Raw genomic sequence first — 16,483 nt, 5'->3', positions numbered from 1 at the left:
CATACCACCTCGCTGCCCCCAGCTCATTTGACATTGTCTGGCAGTGTCTAAACATTGCCCCGTAGCTTTTGCCAGTGTAGTGAGGATGCCCCAGCTCACTGTCCCAGAGCCGGGCTGCTGCATCTGTCCCTCAGGATTCTAGGTAGACCCTGAAGCACTCGGGGTATGTTTCTCGAATTCTGTTAGCTTGAACCCATTACCAGCTGTGTTCCTCCCCACTGTCAGGTGCCAGGGAATAGTACCCTGATGTCATTTAACCACTCAGTGTCAATTAGATTTTACAAAAGGATTTTCACTTCCAAGTTATACTCAAACAAAAGTACAAACATTTTCTCCCATCGCCTTAGGGCACACTCTTCCCTATAACCCCCTCTGTCTCTGGGCAGAGTGGATTCACTTTTAGCTGAATTCCTACATGACATTGGTCTCAACAATCCAAATGTGGCATTGCCATTGGAGGAGTCATTGCCTCAGCTGCCCCTGGTGTAGGTCCCAGAGGTTCCTCAGGGCAACCATGCTAGACTGGTTTCAAAGACCAGACACTGGGTCATAGAGATGCTAAGACATCGCTCCCAAAACCTTAAAACTCACATCGGAGGAGTCTCCAATCCTTTCATCTAAAATAGAAAACAGCAACACAACACAGAGGCCTCAGCAGGGAGAAGGCCCAAGACCTCTCCCCTTGTAGCATTGTGTCTCACTGGACCCTGTCCGTGAAGGAGTCAGACTAAGCAAGAGAACCAAGGAGAAGATGGTTGACGCTCTGGCACTCTGGCCGGTCATGGTGCCTTTTGAAGGCCTTCCTCATGCTGGCGATGGGGCCAGATGAATAGGCTTATTCTAAGCCTTGTCTCTCTCTCTCTTTCTCTCTCTGTCTCTCCATCCCTCTCTCTCTCTCTTTGTCTCCCTCTCTGTCTCTCTCTCTCTCTTTCTCTCCCTCCCTCTCTCTTTGTCTCCCTCCCTTTCTGTCTCTTCCTCCCTCTCTCTCTTTTTCTTCCTCCCTCTCTGTCTTTCTCTCTATCTGTCTCCCTCCCTCTCTGTCTTTCCTGAGGGATCGATCTCTCTCTCTCTCTCTCTCTGTCTCTGTCTGTCTGTCTGTTTCTCTCTCTCTCTCTGTCTCTGTCTGTCTGTCTGTCTGTCTCTCTCTCTCTCTCATCTTGTGTATTTAATTGCACTGGAAATAAGACTTTCCTTTGGGAGCTTAGGCGTTAAGCCTTCTTCCCTCCCAGTCACACAACACACTTTATCGCCCAGACCAAACCATTTTCTCCCATAAGTCACACCAATCTGTGTTGTAATAGGAAGAATAGAGACACAAGGAGGAATAACTGATGCCAAGTAATTTTTATTTGAGAAAAAAATCTGAAGTAAAAGTACTTTGAATGTCTCCGAGTGCAGATGGAGCATGGCCAGCCTCTGAGTCTTCAGAAGTACTGGTCAGCTACCGCAGACTTCCTGTCTTCCAGAGAGAAGACAAAAAGCAAATGCCATGGGCTTCTTTGCGCATCGGTCTTTTGCTTCCTGTATCCAGATTGTCTCACATGCCAAAGGAGAGCCAGAAGGGTCCGTGCCATTTAAGAACTCAAGTTTTAACAACCCCAACCTGAATAGATTAATATCACAAAATCACAAATACTGTTTTCCAATGGAACACCTGCCTAAGCTTTCTCTTCAGTGCTTGCATCATGCTCACCTATACCATGTGCTAAAATCTGAAACTAGAAAATATGTCTCTAGAGGTACTTTAAAGCTCCTCCGCTCTGGCTAGGTATCTAAGATGAATGAGCAAATATACATAAGAATAAATACCATAACTTGTCTTTTATTTTTAGAAAACTCTTACAGTCAAATTAATGAAATAAATTGGTTTAAAGTCATTTTTAGAATAGGACTCTGAGCTACTAAAATGCTTTAGCTCCTAAGTTAAATTTTCCTGTTTTTAAGCATTTGACCCCAACTGGTTATTTTCATAGGTCAGAGCAATTAGCTAAGCATTTGGTTTTTATAATGTTATATTTATAAGATTGACTTAATGAAGAGAATGACTTAAATTTTCAGTTCTTCCATCATTCTTTTTGGATTAAAGGAAACAAAGCTACACGTCTCAAATTTTAGTGACAAAAAAATAGTGTGATAGAATTAGCCTTGAATGGAAAATGAAAATATTGCGTGTAAGTCTTGACCATACTTTTGATTACTTTTGCGATCTTGGGAAGTCACTTCACCTCTCTGGGGACTCATCTTGCTCATCTGTAAAATGAGCACATGGACTAGTTGTTCTCCAAAGTGCTTGCTAGCTGTAACACCTACAATTCTTTGACTTTTTTTTTTTTTTGGCAAGGCAATTGGGGTTAAGTGACTTGCCCAGGGTCATACCGCTAGTAAGTATCATGTGTCTGAGGTCAGATTTGAACTCAGGTCCTCCTGACTCGAGGGCTGGTGCTCTATTCACTGCGCCACCTAGCTGCCGCTTCTGAGTTATTTTCAGTGTAGAGAGGTGAAAGGAGAGTTAAGACACTGTCAAATGATCCCAAGTCCACTTCACACCTACTTAGTCTTAGTGCTATTTGAACACTTAATCAGTCAGTCTTGGATTTTAGGGCTTTAGAACTTAGCAAGTCCAACCCCTCTTATTAAAATGGGGTAAGTGGGACGCACTGATATGCTTAGTGTCACACAGGCACTAAGTACGGGAGCCAGGATTTAAAATTGGATTCTGTGATTCCCACTCTAATACCCTTGCCCGTCAGCATGAGTGTAGGAATTCTGAAAGACTGAGAAGTGTTACTTTATACACAAATTCCTGAAACGTGTCCTGCTTTTGCACCACAGTCTGGCTCTAAGCTTCCTTTCTGGTCTTATCTTACAATTCTGTCCTACATTTTAGCCAAATTGGACTTGTATGAAGTTGTGGTTTCCTGTTGACAGACTTCTTTTGCATTTCAGCTTTCCTCTGTTTCTGGAATGAATCCCTTTCCCATTTCTTCCCATCTCTCTCTGTTGAGATCCCTCCTTTCCTCTAGTCCTAGCCCATTAACCAGCTGAGTGGCTGAACAGTCAGAGTGGAAGGAGGACTGGACTTCGGATTAGGATGGCCTGTGTTCAGATCCCTCCTGCTTGTTGAGGGGCAAGCTGCTCACTGCCTCATCGTCGCAGTCTCCTCAGCTGTGAAATGAAAGAAGCCGCATTGTCTTCAAGGGTTGTCGTGAGGATCAGTGAGATGATGTGTGAAAAGTACTTGACAGACCTCATCATGCTGTGTGAGCACCAGCGGTTATTCCAGGGTGATTCTCCCCCAACAAATTCTGGCCGTGATCCCTCCATCCTCCACCCTGAGGCCATCTTGCTGCTCCGAAAGCCATAGGTCTGACAGCGTCTCCTTCCTGCCCCTTCCCTCATCCCTAACGGGTAAAATATAAATGCCTTCATTTGGCTTTTAAAGTTCTTGACAATCTGGTTCCAGACAACCTCTCCAGGCTGGTTATCTGTGGCTTCCCATCATGCATGCCACCTTCCAGCCAAACTGGGGCTGGCTGCTTTCTCTTCTGCTTCCATATCACTCTATCTTCTGTCTTCCCATCTTTGGGCAGGCGCTCTCCCATGCCTGGAATGTGCTTCCTCCTCTGAGTTGTCCTTGTTCTCCTGGGCCATGCAGAATTCCTAGCTTCCTTCAAAGTTTAGCACAAGGGCCGTTTCCTACAGGAAATATGTCCTGATTCCCCCCTTTTCCTGGAAATTACTCTCTATCTATGTGTGTGGGTATGTTATAAATAGATGTATATATGTGTATATTACATATATATATACACATGTATAACTACTTTATATATATGTATATTTGTATAAAATTTATATATGTATATAAAGTATGTATGTGTGTATATATATATATGTAGTATTCTCTTTTCTGTGTATGTTTTGCTTTCCCCCAACAGAATGTAAGCCGCATGAGGGCAGGGACTCTTCTACTTTGGTCTTTGGTCTCTGGGCACCAAGCTCAGTACATATTATAGGTATTTAGTAAATGCTTCTTGTTTCACTATGGATATGTTATTTAACCTTTCAGTGCCGCTAGACAACTCTCTAGGGCTCTAAGATGCAGATGAGTTGTTGATCTTCATAGGGGGAGGAATTTTTATGCCAGGAATCCCCCCAGAATTATACTGTAAGCTCAACAAGTGTATCTCTTGCATCTTATTTTATTCCATGAAGGTATTTACTGTACCTAACAGTGTGACATTGACGGAGATCGAGTCTGAGGGATTAAAGTGGATGGAAAGCAGCTCTTGGGAACTTGTATTGACATTCCACCGTAGCCAATAGTGATTACATATATTTGTGTTGCCTCTTAGAGACTGCAGAGCACTTGTATGTGTCCTGTCTCTGTTGGTTCTCACAATAACCCCGTGGGGCAGATGAAGTATCATTTCACAGCCTTAGTTTTGTTTTTTTTTTCCTATAAAATGGGAATAATAATAGCATCTACCTTCCAGGGATGGTGTGTTGAGGCTCAAATGAAATAGCATATATATAAAGTGTGTTGCAAACCTTAAAGCACTCTATCAACACTATTATCATTATATAAATATAATATATAAATAGCTATTATCATTATTACTCTTATTCTTTTTAGAACCCAAGTTTCCTAACCCCAGGGCTCCTTCCATTGTACTAGGCCACCTCTGTCTCCCATTGTTTCCAATATATATGTCCCTGGCCCTGTGACAAATAGGCAAGAGAAGGGGGCTGAAGCAAGGGATCCTGTAAAATCACTTTGAAAGCTTGCACAATCTCAAGCAGTCCTTATTTTCCTCCCCAGTGGTGTAGCTATCCGCCTAAATGTGAGTATAGTCTTTAGAAGGCATCAGTATCTTCTGTGACAAAGAAACCCCAGCCTTCATTAGATTTTTCTGCAAAAATTCATTTCTAAAATTGCAGCTGTGTCCATTTTCTCTCAAAAACATTTTTGATGTAAGTTCCTAAGGCACCATTTGTAGAGGTACCAGCAGATAAAAGCAGAGCTTTTTAGCCCTGGAATATCTGTGTTGCTAAAATGAAAAACACCTGCTATAAGTCACCTTTCCAGCCATTAAATTACACAAATACATTCTTAAAGCAAACTTCACCAACTCCTCAAAGGGAAAAAGAATAGCTTTCTAATTTGATTTTTCTTTCTCATTAACTATACAAAGAGATCACAGATATCTGAGAAGCCAGGCATCTGAAATTATAAGTCAGTTCCCTACCCTACTCCTGCTGCCCTACCAATAATCTCTATTTTTACTACCTTAGCCTACAGTAAATGCTAAGAGCATCTTGCATTTCTCTTAGGAAAATGTCTGTAATCTCCCGAGTCTAGCTAGCATTCTTCCGTGGGAAAACGTTCAGGAACTACAGGATCCATAATTCTTTTGTCTACATGCCCTACAACCAAAAAAGATCTCAGCCTGGACCTGCCAGAGTAGACTTTGTGAGTTAATATGAGTTGCTGTGGCCAATCTGATGATGAGCCTTAGACCTGGGACAATAGACATTCATTCTGCTGCTTGATCATTTCTGTTTATAGGTCTAAACTCTTTCTATTCTGTCAAGGCCCTCCTGTTTGCAGTATAATTTACCCAGAGCTAGAGCAGATATTTAGGGCAGCTGAGCAACTTTCAACTAAAAATTTTTCTTAAAAAAAAAAAAAAAACAAGAATAGGGGCAGCTAGGTGGTGAAGTAGATAGAGCACTGGCCCTGGATTCAGGAGGGCTTGAGTTTACACCCGGCCTCAGCCACATAACACTTACTAGCTATGTGTCCCTGGGCAAGTCACTTAACCCTACTGCCTAGCCAAAAATCAAAACAAAACAAAAAAAAAATAGAATTGGAACTCAAAATTTTAAGGAAAAATGTGACATTCAGTTTCAAAAAAAAAATTAAATGTTTGCCTATTATTAGTTACCCTTTTATATGTTATCCAAATAATTGTACTTAGCTCTTAATGTGTTTACCTCCAAATTATCTCTAAAATATTTATCCCTGCATTATTCTCTCTCATTTTGTGGTACAAAGGATATGTATAGTTTGTTTTATGGGCCCTAATGTCGGTTATCGAATAAAAATCAAAGAGAGCTGAGTGCTTTGGGACCACTAAGCATTTTAAGAGATCTTCCTTATCATCTTCTTGTAGATTCTTGGGATTTCATTTCATACACCTGCCTCTCACTAGCAAAAACATAATTTATAATAACCTGCCTCCAGTGAGTGTGGAGCTGTTTGTGAAATTCATTGAATATTTATTAAGCAATTTTTTTCTGAATTTTATTGCTTAATATTGGTTGAGTATATGAAACCACCACTAAATTATGAAATTCACAGACTAGGCCTGCTCTTTTTCCCTACCTCCTGACAGATTTCTGTCATAGACCAAAATCAGATTATTTTTGTCTCTTTGTGGTGTTCCAACCTGTTTGAGCATGTTGGGAGTTTTATTCTTTAGTTTTGTTTTTATTTGAATATCTTGATGTTTTTTATTTTAGGAAGAAGAATTAGAAGCTCAAATTTCATTTCTCCAAGGACAGCTGAATGACCTGGAGGCCATGTGCAAATACTGTGCGAAGATGATGAACACACACCTGGGTGCGTGAGTACTCTGACTTTAGCCCTGGGAAAGACACCTTTCTGAGCGTTTGCGTACTTCAAACAAACAGTGTTTGATGATTGATTAGTGTAAAGCTTCAGAGGGCAGGTCATCAGCTCTTGTGCTGGTGAAGTTTACCTGTCTCTCAGTGATGCCACCTGAATTTTCTTCCTGCCATTAGATTCCAGTGCACCTTGTGTCCCAGTGTCCATTTGGGGTGTCTGACTGGGGCTCCTGGTTCATAACTCATTTTGTACATGTGCTGTACAACTCTCTTATAAAAGGGTCTTCCTTAATTAAGCTAAAATGTATGCCTCTTGGGATACATGGGCTCTCTTGGGATGTTCCTTCACCCTGTTCAGCCGTGGGTGTGTGAATTCAGTAACTCTAGGACAGCTGTGTCCTGATGCAGCTGCCCTTGCCCCGACACAGCTTTCTCCCCACACACAACCCCTATACAACTTCCTTCGGCGCCAGATTCTCCAGTGAAAATTCATCTCTTCCCAAAACCTGGTTGGCCCCAGCTTCTCTGACACAGCTTCCAGGGCTGCAGCCAATAAAAAGCCCAAGCCATGTGGGCTCCAAGCCTCTCAGACTTTTGGGGTACCCACTATACCACAAGTCCCTGTGCACCCTGATGATTGACCAACTAGACACATCAGGATGAGGCGGGCTAACCCTCAACATTCCCTTGTTGCATGGCCTTGCTGTGTGGGCAGAATCAGACTCCTCCGTTGTTAAACCGTCAGGGACTCTCGAGTGCTTCATTTTGTCCCCAAATCGAACTTGAACCAAGAGTGTTGGCTCTGACCGCAGAGAATGTCGAGCAGCCCCGAGCCAAGCCTCCATCTTTGTTTCCCCTGGTTCACAGTGTCCACTGTCATCCCTGTAGGAACTCTTTCACAGTAATGACTTTGCTAAAGACCAGAGCATGGACCAACGCCCTTGTTCCATCAGCACGGGAGCGTATGAATTCGCCTTGGCTTGGTCCCCTGCCTTTTCCCACCTTCTGGCCTTCCCTTTCTGGTTTTCCTTTTGAGTTCATCATCATACACACAAAAAAACCCAACAACTTTTTTGAGTGTTAATTTAGTGTGATCAAATCCCTGCCTTGAGTAGGAGGACTTCAGAGAGACGTAACAATGTTTTATGGAATCCATACATCCACACAGAGCCTGTGAGAAAAGTCATCTACTCATTTCAGATATAAAAACCACAGACTTAGAGTTAGGAAGAACTATAGGATCATCTGGTCCAACCTCCTCATGTTACAGGTGAGGGAACTGAGGCTCATGGAGGTGCCCTGCCTTGGCCTGGGTCACCAAGTTGTCAAGTAAAGAGTCAGGATTTAATCCCAGGTCCACTGATTCCAAACCCAGTATTGCCACTGCCTTTCTTCCCTTATATATGGAGGCTTGGAGACATTAAGAAACTTGCCCAAAAGACACAGTCCCTACCATCAAGAAGCTTATAGTCACTTTGGAGTACATCTCAGAAGATGCCTAGTGATGCACAGTAACCTATGGTAAGTGCCAGTGTGCAGACTGTGGGCGCCCTAGGAATTCAGAGAAGGAACAGCTCATCCTGGGCTGGCCAGTGGGAGAAGGCATCATGGAGAATGAGCAGCTTGATTACAGGGCTAAGGTAAGCATGGGGGAAGGAATTCCTGAAGAGGGAAGAAATCTGACATACCCTCTTCCTTATTGTTGCTTACAGCCATCCTTTCTTTTGTACTTTGCATATATTATGGTTATTTTTGTATGTCTTACAATAGCCTTCCTTTACCCACAATAAATTACAGACTCCATGGGAACAGGGACTGAATATTGTCTCAACTTAATATTTTATCTCCTGCCTGCCTCAATATTCTGCATGCAATAGGTACTTCAGAATGTTTATAGAATTAAATTGTAGAAAGGTACCACGGCATCAGATTTTAGAAAGCTTTGAATGCCAAGTAATAGAGGTTTAACTTTACTCTGTAGACATTAAGGAGCTTTTAAAGGGAGTTGAGGAATAACTGATATAAGGAAGAATAATCTGGTCCAAGTTTAAAGCATGGTTTGTGAAGGCAAAGAGACTCGAGGAAGGAGGAGCTGTGGTGAGCAGGGGCCTGGACTAGGGGATGGCAATTAGAGAGGAGGGATGGACGGAGATGTGCTGGAGCGGGGATTGGCAGGCCTTATAACTGATTGGACACCATTGAGAGGTGACGGAGAAGGAAGGGTCAAAGATAGCAAAGGTTCGAACGTGGGAGCCAGAATAAACGATGGTGCCCCAGGCAGAAATAGTGAAGTTCCAAGGAAGAGCAGACTTTGGGAAGAAGACAAGGTTCAGCTAAGAGCTCAGCGAGTCTGAGGGCATCCTGATAAGGATCACTTACGGGCAACTGGAGGTTCAGATCCACAGCCAAAAAGAGTTGGCAGGGCTGGAGATGGTGGTGCTCTGTCATCATCTGCATTGGGAAGATGGCTGAAGTCGTGTCAGTGTATGAAGTTGGCTGGAGAGAGAAGGAGGGGGCAAGAATAAGTAAATGGGCAAAGGCCGAGGAACATGGGAATTCAGGTTCAAATGACAGGAACGAGAGCGTTGGGGTGAGGAGGAGGAGAGGACCCAGGTATAGCAGAAGACTTGGTAGGGGTAGGATTTCAAAGCAGGGATGGGGGGTGTTTTAAGTGCATATCCCAGATGAAGGGGCAGAGCCCCCACAATTCACATGATTCACAAGGGCCATTCCCTTCATTCTAACATTATCCCTGGGTTATCAGAGGTACTGGAAGTGCAAGGCCCACTGCTCCAGGCTCCAGGGCCCACTGCTGCCCCACACAGCTGCAGATCTGCACTGGTAGACAGATGAAAGCACAGGTTTGTTCCTCCAGAAGTTATCCTAGGAACAAAATGACCAGTAATCCAAGTATTTAGTTTAAATTTTACAAATTTTATAAAAAAGATAGCCAGAGTGGAAAGGATGCTGAATGGGGAGTCAGAGGGCTAGGAGTAAGATTTCTCCTCACTGCTGAGTCTGTAGACACCTGAGCTGGTCAGTGATGCCCTTTAGACCTCAGCTGTCTTACCTAAAAGATGGATTTGAACTCCATGGCCTGTTCAGCCTCCTTTAAGATCTCAATCCATGATCCTACAAGTGGCATTCTTGTAGAGGAATAAGGAACTCATCATCTGCCTCCTTCCTCTCTGCTCCCAGTCGCCCAATCTCCCATTTAAAGAGCTAGTTTAGAGGAGCAAAGGAGCCGCTGCCCTTACTGCTCCGCCGGTGCCTAAGAACTGCTCTAACTAGCTCACTGGGACAGTCTGTCCTCAGGACCTCTGTTTCCCAGAACGTCAGATGACCCAGACTGTCCTCTAACAAGTGGGAGAAGCTTCCTGAGAGCCCTGAGAAATGTCCCTTGAAAGGGCTGCCTGACTCCCTGAGTTCAGAGCCTGAGTCAGGCGACCTCCCTGGGCCCTTCCTGCCTTTCCGCTGTCAGCCTCTCCATAGTTCGGCTTCCTTCAGAAAGATGGGCCTTGGACGCAGAGAGCTCACATAGGAAGGAACACTCACTGGCTGATTAGTCTACACTCACTTAATTCTCTCAGGTCACAGCACCAAAACCCCTGCCCTTGAGCGCATGATTTCCCGCAAGCCTTTGTCAACATGAAGCCTTCAACATCTGTCTGCCCTTTAGGATGCTTTTCATAACTTGTAAAGAAACAAAAAAGTTTATTAGAGGCATCTTGGGAGAAAGAGAAAACATTTTCCATTTTTAAGCGGAACAAAAATGAAGAAACAGACATCGGAGGGTTTGGTCTCCATGTTCTTTTCTAGTCCTGCATTTCTTGATTTTGGTTTGGACCAGATTGGCAGAGCAGAGAACCGACTGCGACCAAGAGCTTCCGGACATCAAAGCAGAACATGCTGTTGGGAGTTCCATTGTATTTGACACACCTAGCCACCTTCAAAAACATTTTAACAGCCTCAGAATTTTCAGAGCACTTTTCCAGCAATTTGGGCCTTTTAGTTAGCACAGAAAGGCAGCTCAGGGGCAAGTTAACTTAAAATGGAAGCCTACTGACCATGCATCTTCACCGGACCACAAGACCAGATGCGTTTCTGTGTCTCCCTTTCAGTCAGAATTGTCACACATAGCCATGAGCAAAGTCTTTCTCTCTGCCATTAAAATACAAATCATTTGGCTTCACTTTCTTGCCTAAGCCAGGCATAGGCCTAATATACAGAATCCCTAACTTTGAGCCTTGCAGATGCAATCCAGTTAAGATTTCTGTGTCCAAGATGGATCAAAAGATGCCCCCCTAGTGATGCTCATTGGGGATATAAGTTAGCAGAAGACACAAAGCTGGGAGAGATAGCTAAGATCCAAAAAGACAGCCTAAAGCATTGAGTGAAACTCAGTAAGGATGAGGGCAGGAAGAGGGAACAAGCATCTGTGAAGCACCTTCTATGGGCCAGGCCCTGTGCCAAGCACTTTAAGGTTTACGAGTTCAGGAGGGAAGTAGTTTGACTCACACGGCAGCCAGGTGGCGCCATAGTGCATAGAGTGCTGGTCCTGGAGTTGGGAAGACATCCTCCCAAGTTCAAATCTAGCCTAGACTCCAAGTGAGTCTCTTCACCCTGTTTGCCTCAGTTTCCTCATCTACAAAATGACACGGAGAAGGAAATGGCGAACCCTTCCAGGGTCCTTGCCCAGACAGCCCCAAATGGAGTCACAAAGAGTTGGACACAACTGAGAAACAACAAGTTTGACTCAAAATTAATGTCCTTCACACTCTATAGAATCAGTACTGTAACAGCAGTCAAGAAAAGGCAGTTCCGTCTTGGGTTCTATTAAGAAAGGGCTAGACTAGAGCTGGAACAGTGAGCCAGTCCAGGGTCCTGTAGCCTAGGCCAAATTTGGAGATGGGACAGGAATGAGAAGGCGGTTAAGAGTGAATTAGACATTTTCAGATACAAGAAAACTTTATTTAGAAATGTGAGGACCGTTCGTCACTTGCTGGCCTTACAAAAACAGGGGGCAGTCTTATTTGGCCCATGTGGTTTACTGACCCCTTTCGTTCCCCCATTTAACACAAGATGCGGAGCGGGAAACAAAGTACAAGGCTTAGGGCACTCAAGCTATGCGGTTATAGCCCATCTGTTTAATGGATAACCAGCCTCATGGGAGTTACTGGAACGATTGGGCTCATTCATCCCTTGGGTTGAAAAGGAAATGGTTTATTTGACATATTCCTCACTTTTCCTTCTGTGACCCTCAATCCTCTTTGCTCCCTCTTCGTCTTCACTGGCCCAGGCCAACTGGGCATTCACCTAGTGCCCGGTGTGAAAGATGGGGTGAAAGGAAGACACCCTTGGGGAGCTCTCCTCCAAAATCCCCCACCCTCTAGAGCTGTTCAGCCCTTGCCTTCAGGTAGTCACCTGAGGGGTCCAGATATAGGGCAGCTGGGAACAGCTGTCAGAGGAAGCCAAAGAAGGGGCCTGGATTCATCCACACCCTCCACCCTTTTTCCAGGATGCTTAGTTACTCCGGTTTCTTGCCATTTATTTCTCTCTCTGGGACCACTTAGATGCCAGTGGCTGGGTATGCCCCGGGCCTCAGCCACATGCTGATCATTTATCTGAATGGCCATTTGTAGTGGTTTTTTGGACAGTCAGTAAGTGACCTCAGGATGGTACCTTTTTTTAGATTTCTACATGCAAAGAGGATGAGTCTGTAGCCCAGGAAAATCTGTATTGAATGAAAATCTGCTGACAGCTTAAATACTTTTAAATAGTGCCCTGGGGATGATTTGCATGGCACTGTCAAGTGTCACCTCTGAAGATGTTGCCAGAGTGACAGATAAGAGTGTCCTGGAATTACCTTTAGAGTCCATGTAAGAAGATTTGCATTTCCCTTTGGATTTTTGAATCTTCTGATCAGGAAATCAGGTGTGTTAGCTACGTGAAGGCAGATTTCCTCATCCATGTTTCAAGGCATCAGTAGGCTTCTCCAAATTAATGTTGCTAAGACCTGATCATTGTTCCCTGGGACTAGTGAAGGGCCCAGGACGTAGCTGTACAGACTTGCAGGGCACACGAGTTTTTCTGAATCCTGCTTGAGTTGTAGCATCTCTTATTGTCAATAAGTTCTCTTCATCTGTTAAGGATCACAGGTCAAAAAAGTAAATAATAAGAACAAACAAAAAATCCTTTAAAAAAAAAAAAGAATCACAGGTCAGCCAGTATTTTGGTCAGGATTTACAACTTCCAGTAATCTTCACATTTATTTAGTGAGTAACAGCAGAGCAGAGAAAGAGGAAAGCACTTGTCGCTAAAAATGATGTGTGGCCTTTGTCCAAATGGCCTTTAATTACTAAATGTATCTGTTAGAGAATGAATGGCAGTGGCCTCCAGCATGGTGGTGGCCAGACTCATTACATGGGAGCCCAAAGATCCTAAGTAAGTCAGGCTTTGATCAGGTCCTTGGAACTTGCTGCACTCAGAGGTTAGATGGCAGGGGTTGAAAATGAACATTTGAGTAAATCTTAACTTTTCCTGTCAAATTTGGGAGAATTCTTAATGTTGCCGTGGTTACTCCGCTGTCATCCTAATTGTTATGCTGAAAGCCACTGATAATAGGAACATCGTTAACCCAACTTCGGCTATTTTTAGTTTTACCATATTTTACACCCAGACTGTACAGGGGGGAGCAGCATACTCATATCCGTTCAATAAGCCAAAGGTTTAAAATACCACTAAGGGTTTATGGGATTAGAGCTCTTTACCCGGTGGCTCCAACTCCCAGTACCAAAGTGGGCAACTGACCACCCCAGAATGAGATTTCATTGTAGTCTGCTTGACTTTAGAGCAGAATCTTTGGACTGGAAGGCAACTGGGGGCCATCAGCTCAAATCCCTTCCCCTTCTAGGCGAGAAGCCTGAGTTCCAGAAAAACAACATGGTACGCCCAAAGCTGTTCACATACACAGTGTCTCTTGACTCCCAGGCCAGTGCTTTTTCCAAAATAGCATGTCTAGGTCATACAAATAAAAAATGATTCTACATAATGGTGAATTGAAGGAAATTAGGTGCAGTGGATTGAGCACTGGACCTGGAGCCAGGAAGATCTGAGTTCAAATCCAGCCTCAGGCAATTACTAGTTGTATGACCCAGGGCAAGTCACTTAACCTCTGATGCCTCAGTTCTCTCAACTGCAAAACAGGGATATTGATAGTCCCTACCTTCCATCATTGTAGTGAAGATCAAATGAGGTATTTGTAAAGCACTTTTTGCAGCCTGTCTGACACATAGTAGGTCCTTAACAATGCTTGTTTCCTTCCTCCCTCCTTTGTCTGTTCAGATAACACAATCCTATAGTCTTAAAATGTTCTTAGATCTAAAAAGAACCTAGAGAGTATCTAGTCAAATACTTCTCTGTTTTACAAGTGACCAGGAAGGGATGAAAAGGCAACATGACACAGTAGATGTGAGCAGACTCAGGATGAGGCCCCAGGCCCTTGTTCTAGCCCTAGTCCGACATTCTTTCCGTTACACTGGGTGCAATCAGTCATTGTATTTCAGCACTTTCTGCTGTTTTCTGTGTAGGGCTCTTTCCACATATCAAGATATTCATCCCCTCATTAACTCATATTTGTAGAGAAGATTTTACAAATCTAGCTTTCTGGCAATGGTGAAAACACTGTTAGTGAGTGGATGCTTTCAAAATGATTCAGTAGGTCATGGAATGGTGACATGTATGAAAAGTGAGAAAGGAAAAACTGTGTGATTACTTGATAGCATTCTTCCAAACAGGCAAATGAAATTAAGCTTTGCTCATTGCCTGTAGTTCAAAAACACTGTTGGGTCATGTGGGATTTTGCCATGTTTTAGATATAAGTATTAGCTTCCAGCAGCGTCCTTGCATGTGGGTAAGTGAAGGTGTGTATCTGCGGATGAGCTAATGGTTTGGAATCATCTGGGCACGGCTCCTCCAGTGACATCAGCACTTTCATCTCCAGCGAACACTGGAGAGTCAGAGAAGCTAGCTCAGCCCCTGGCCTTCTGGGCAAGCAAGAACTTAGCCATTAGCAAAGATGCAGCCCCCCAGCCTTCCTCCCAGCATAACTAGATCCAGGCTGAATCACGCTGAAATCAGAAAGGTCTTTCCTGAGCCCAAATGAGTTTTCTCCCCATCCCTTTTCAGCTTTTCCTTCAGGACAGGCAGCTTGGAGACAGAAAGAGCACCGGATGTTCTCTCAGAGGACCTAGTTCAGATCATGCCTCTGTGCTTTTATAGCAGTGTTACCATGGCCAAATCACTTCACATCCTGGGTCTCCCATTCATTATTTGTTTAAAAGGTGAGGGTGGAGGGAGGGTTCTGTGTCACAGAATTTTGGGAAGAAAAGCGCTTTGCAAATCTTCATTCATTAATTTTTTATTAGGTTTTTTTTGCATCCGTTAGCCTATGAGTTCCTGGAGAGCTGGGCTATGTTTTGTTTGTTTGTTTTAATCTTTCTTTATATCTCCACCCCTTAGCACAGTGCCTGGTACATTGTTGTTGAGTCATTTCAGTCATGTCTGAGTCTTCATGACCCCGTTTGGAGTTTTCTTGGCAAAGAAACTGGAGTGGTTTGCTATTTTCTTCTCCAGTTCATTTTACAGACGAGGAAACTGAGGCAAACTGTGCCCAGGATCACACAACTAGTAGTGTCGGAGGCCAGATTTAAATTCAGGAAGATGAGTCTTCCTGACTCCAAGCCCAGCGCTCTGTTAAGATACAAGCACAATTATAATGCAAACTATTTCATGCTAAGTTCATGTAGGGTCATACGCCAAAGTGCCTTGTTTGGTAAAGGGGAAACCCTCTCTGATAGAGAGGGCGATCAAGTAAGATTTTATGGAGGAAGTAACGTTGGGCCTTAAGGAATCAGACAAAATTCAGCAAATGGGAGAGAGGAGGATGTTCCAGGTATTGGGAACCGCACGAGCAAAGACATAGCTCGGGGAGAGGGGAGAGGGGAGAGTGTAGATGTATTTTCAGGAGGCAGAGAATGTCCATTTGATGGGAACTTGGAGCTCGTGGTGAATGACATAAGGTTGGAAAGTTAAGGCAGAACTAGACTGTAAATGGCCTCAAATGCCCTGAGCTCACCTTTAGATGTTTGGTTCCCTCTCTGCGGCCTCCTCTGTGCTGAATTCTAGTTCCACCTTTGGCACCTAATGGCTGAGTGACTCTGGTCCAGTCACTTAACTGACCAATGCTCTAGGCAGAGAAGAAGCCAACTTGCACGGGTAGAGGCCAGTCCTCACCAGGAGCTCCCTATGCCAGTGAAATCATAAGTCCTGTCCATCCCTCTAGTCCTGTCCCTTCTCTGAGGCACACCTAGAGTTGCAGGATGAGGCCATTTTCTTGGTCTTGGTATTAATACGCCTAAGTCAGCTTCACATCAGGCAACATTGAGGGTGGCTGGGTGTAGGAGGATGCATAAGAAATGATAGAAATGGTCCCTACCCGCAGGACTTAAGCATGGTACCAAAACCGCTGTCCTCTTTAGTATCTAACACAGTAAGCAAGCCAGCATCACAAGTGAAGGGCACATTCTCCCAGACACCTAAAGGCTCAGTGGCCAGAAACTTCCTGTCCATGAGAAGAGTACAAAGTTCTTAACTGTGCCTGACCATGTACGGAGTGTTAGCAGATGGATGTGTTTCTTAGATACATATGAAGCTAGTTCAGCTGTAAACCTCAACTGCTAATTGATATTAAAAGTACATTGGATCCTGAAATCAATGGAATTCAGAATAACCTGAGTCTTACCTCTTTGGGCTGGGGGGAAGGGGAGATGGGAAAGAAGAAAGGAAAGAAACAAAC

General features: G+C 44.0%; 1 protein-coding gene across 2 annotated transcripts in view; it reads left to right on the top strand.

The window, feature by feature from the left end:
- The window catches only part of TBC1D5 (TBC1 domain family member 5), a 421,860-nt gene that overhangs the window by 380,479 nt on the left and 24,898 nt on the right, over positions 1–16,483 (top strand). For both annotated transcript variants that reach the window (XM_027872233.1, XM_027872232.1), the window contains one exon: positions 6,523–6,622. In XM_027872233.1, coding sequence (XP_027728034.1) covers positions 6,523–6,622 — 100 coding nt within the window. The remainder of the gene's footprint in view (positions 1–6,522; positions 6,623–16,483) is intronic.

Source organism: Vombatus ursinus, unplaced genomic scaffold (assembly GCF_900497805.2).
Source record: "Vombatus ursinus unplaced genomic scaffold, bare-nosed wombat genome assembly UNPS02014799.1, whole genome shotgun sequence".
Classification (NCBI taxonomy): domain Eukaryota; kingdom Metazoa; phylum Chordata; class Mammalia; order Diprotodontia; family Vombatidae; genus Vombatus; species Vombatus ursinus.
The sequence above is the reverse complement of the archived record's forward strand: the minus strand, read 5'-3'. Positions and strand labels throughout refer to the sequence as shown.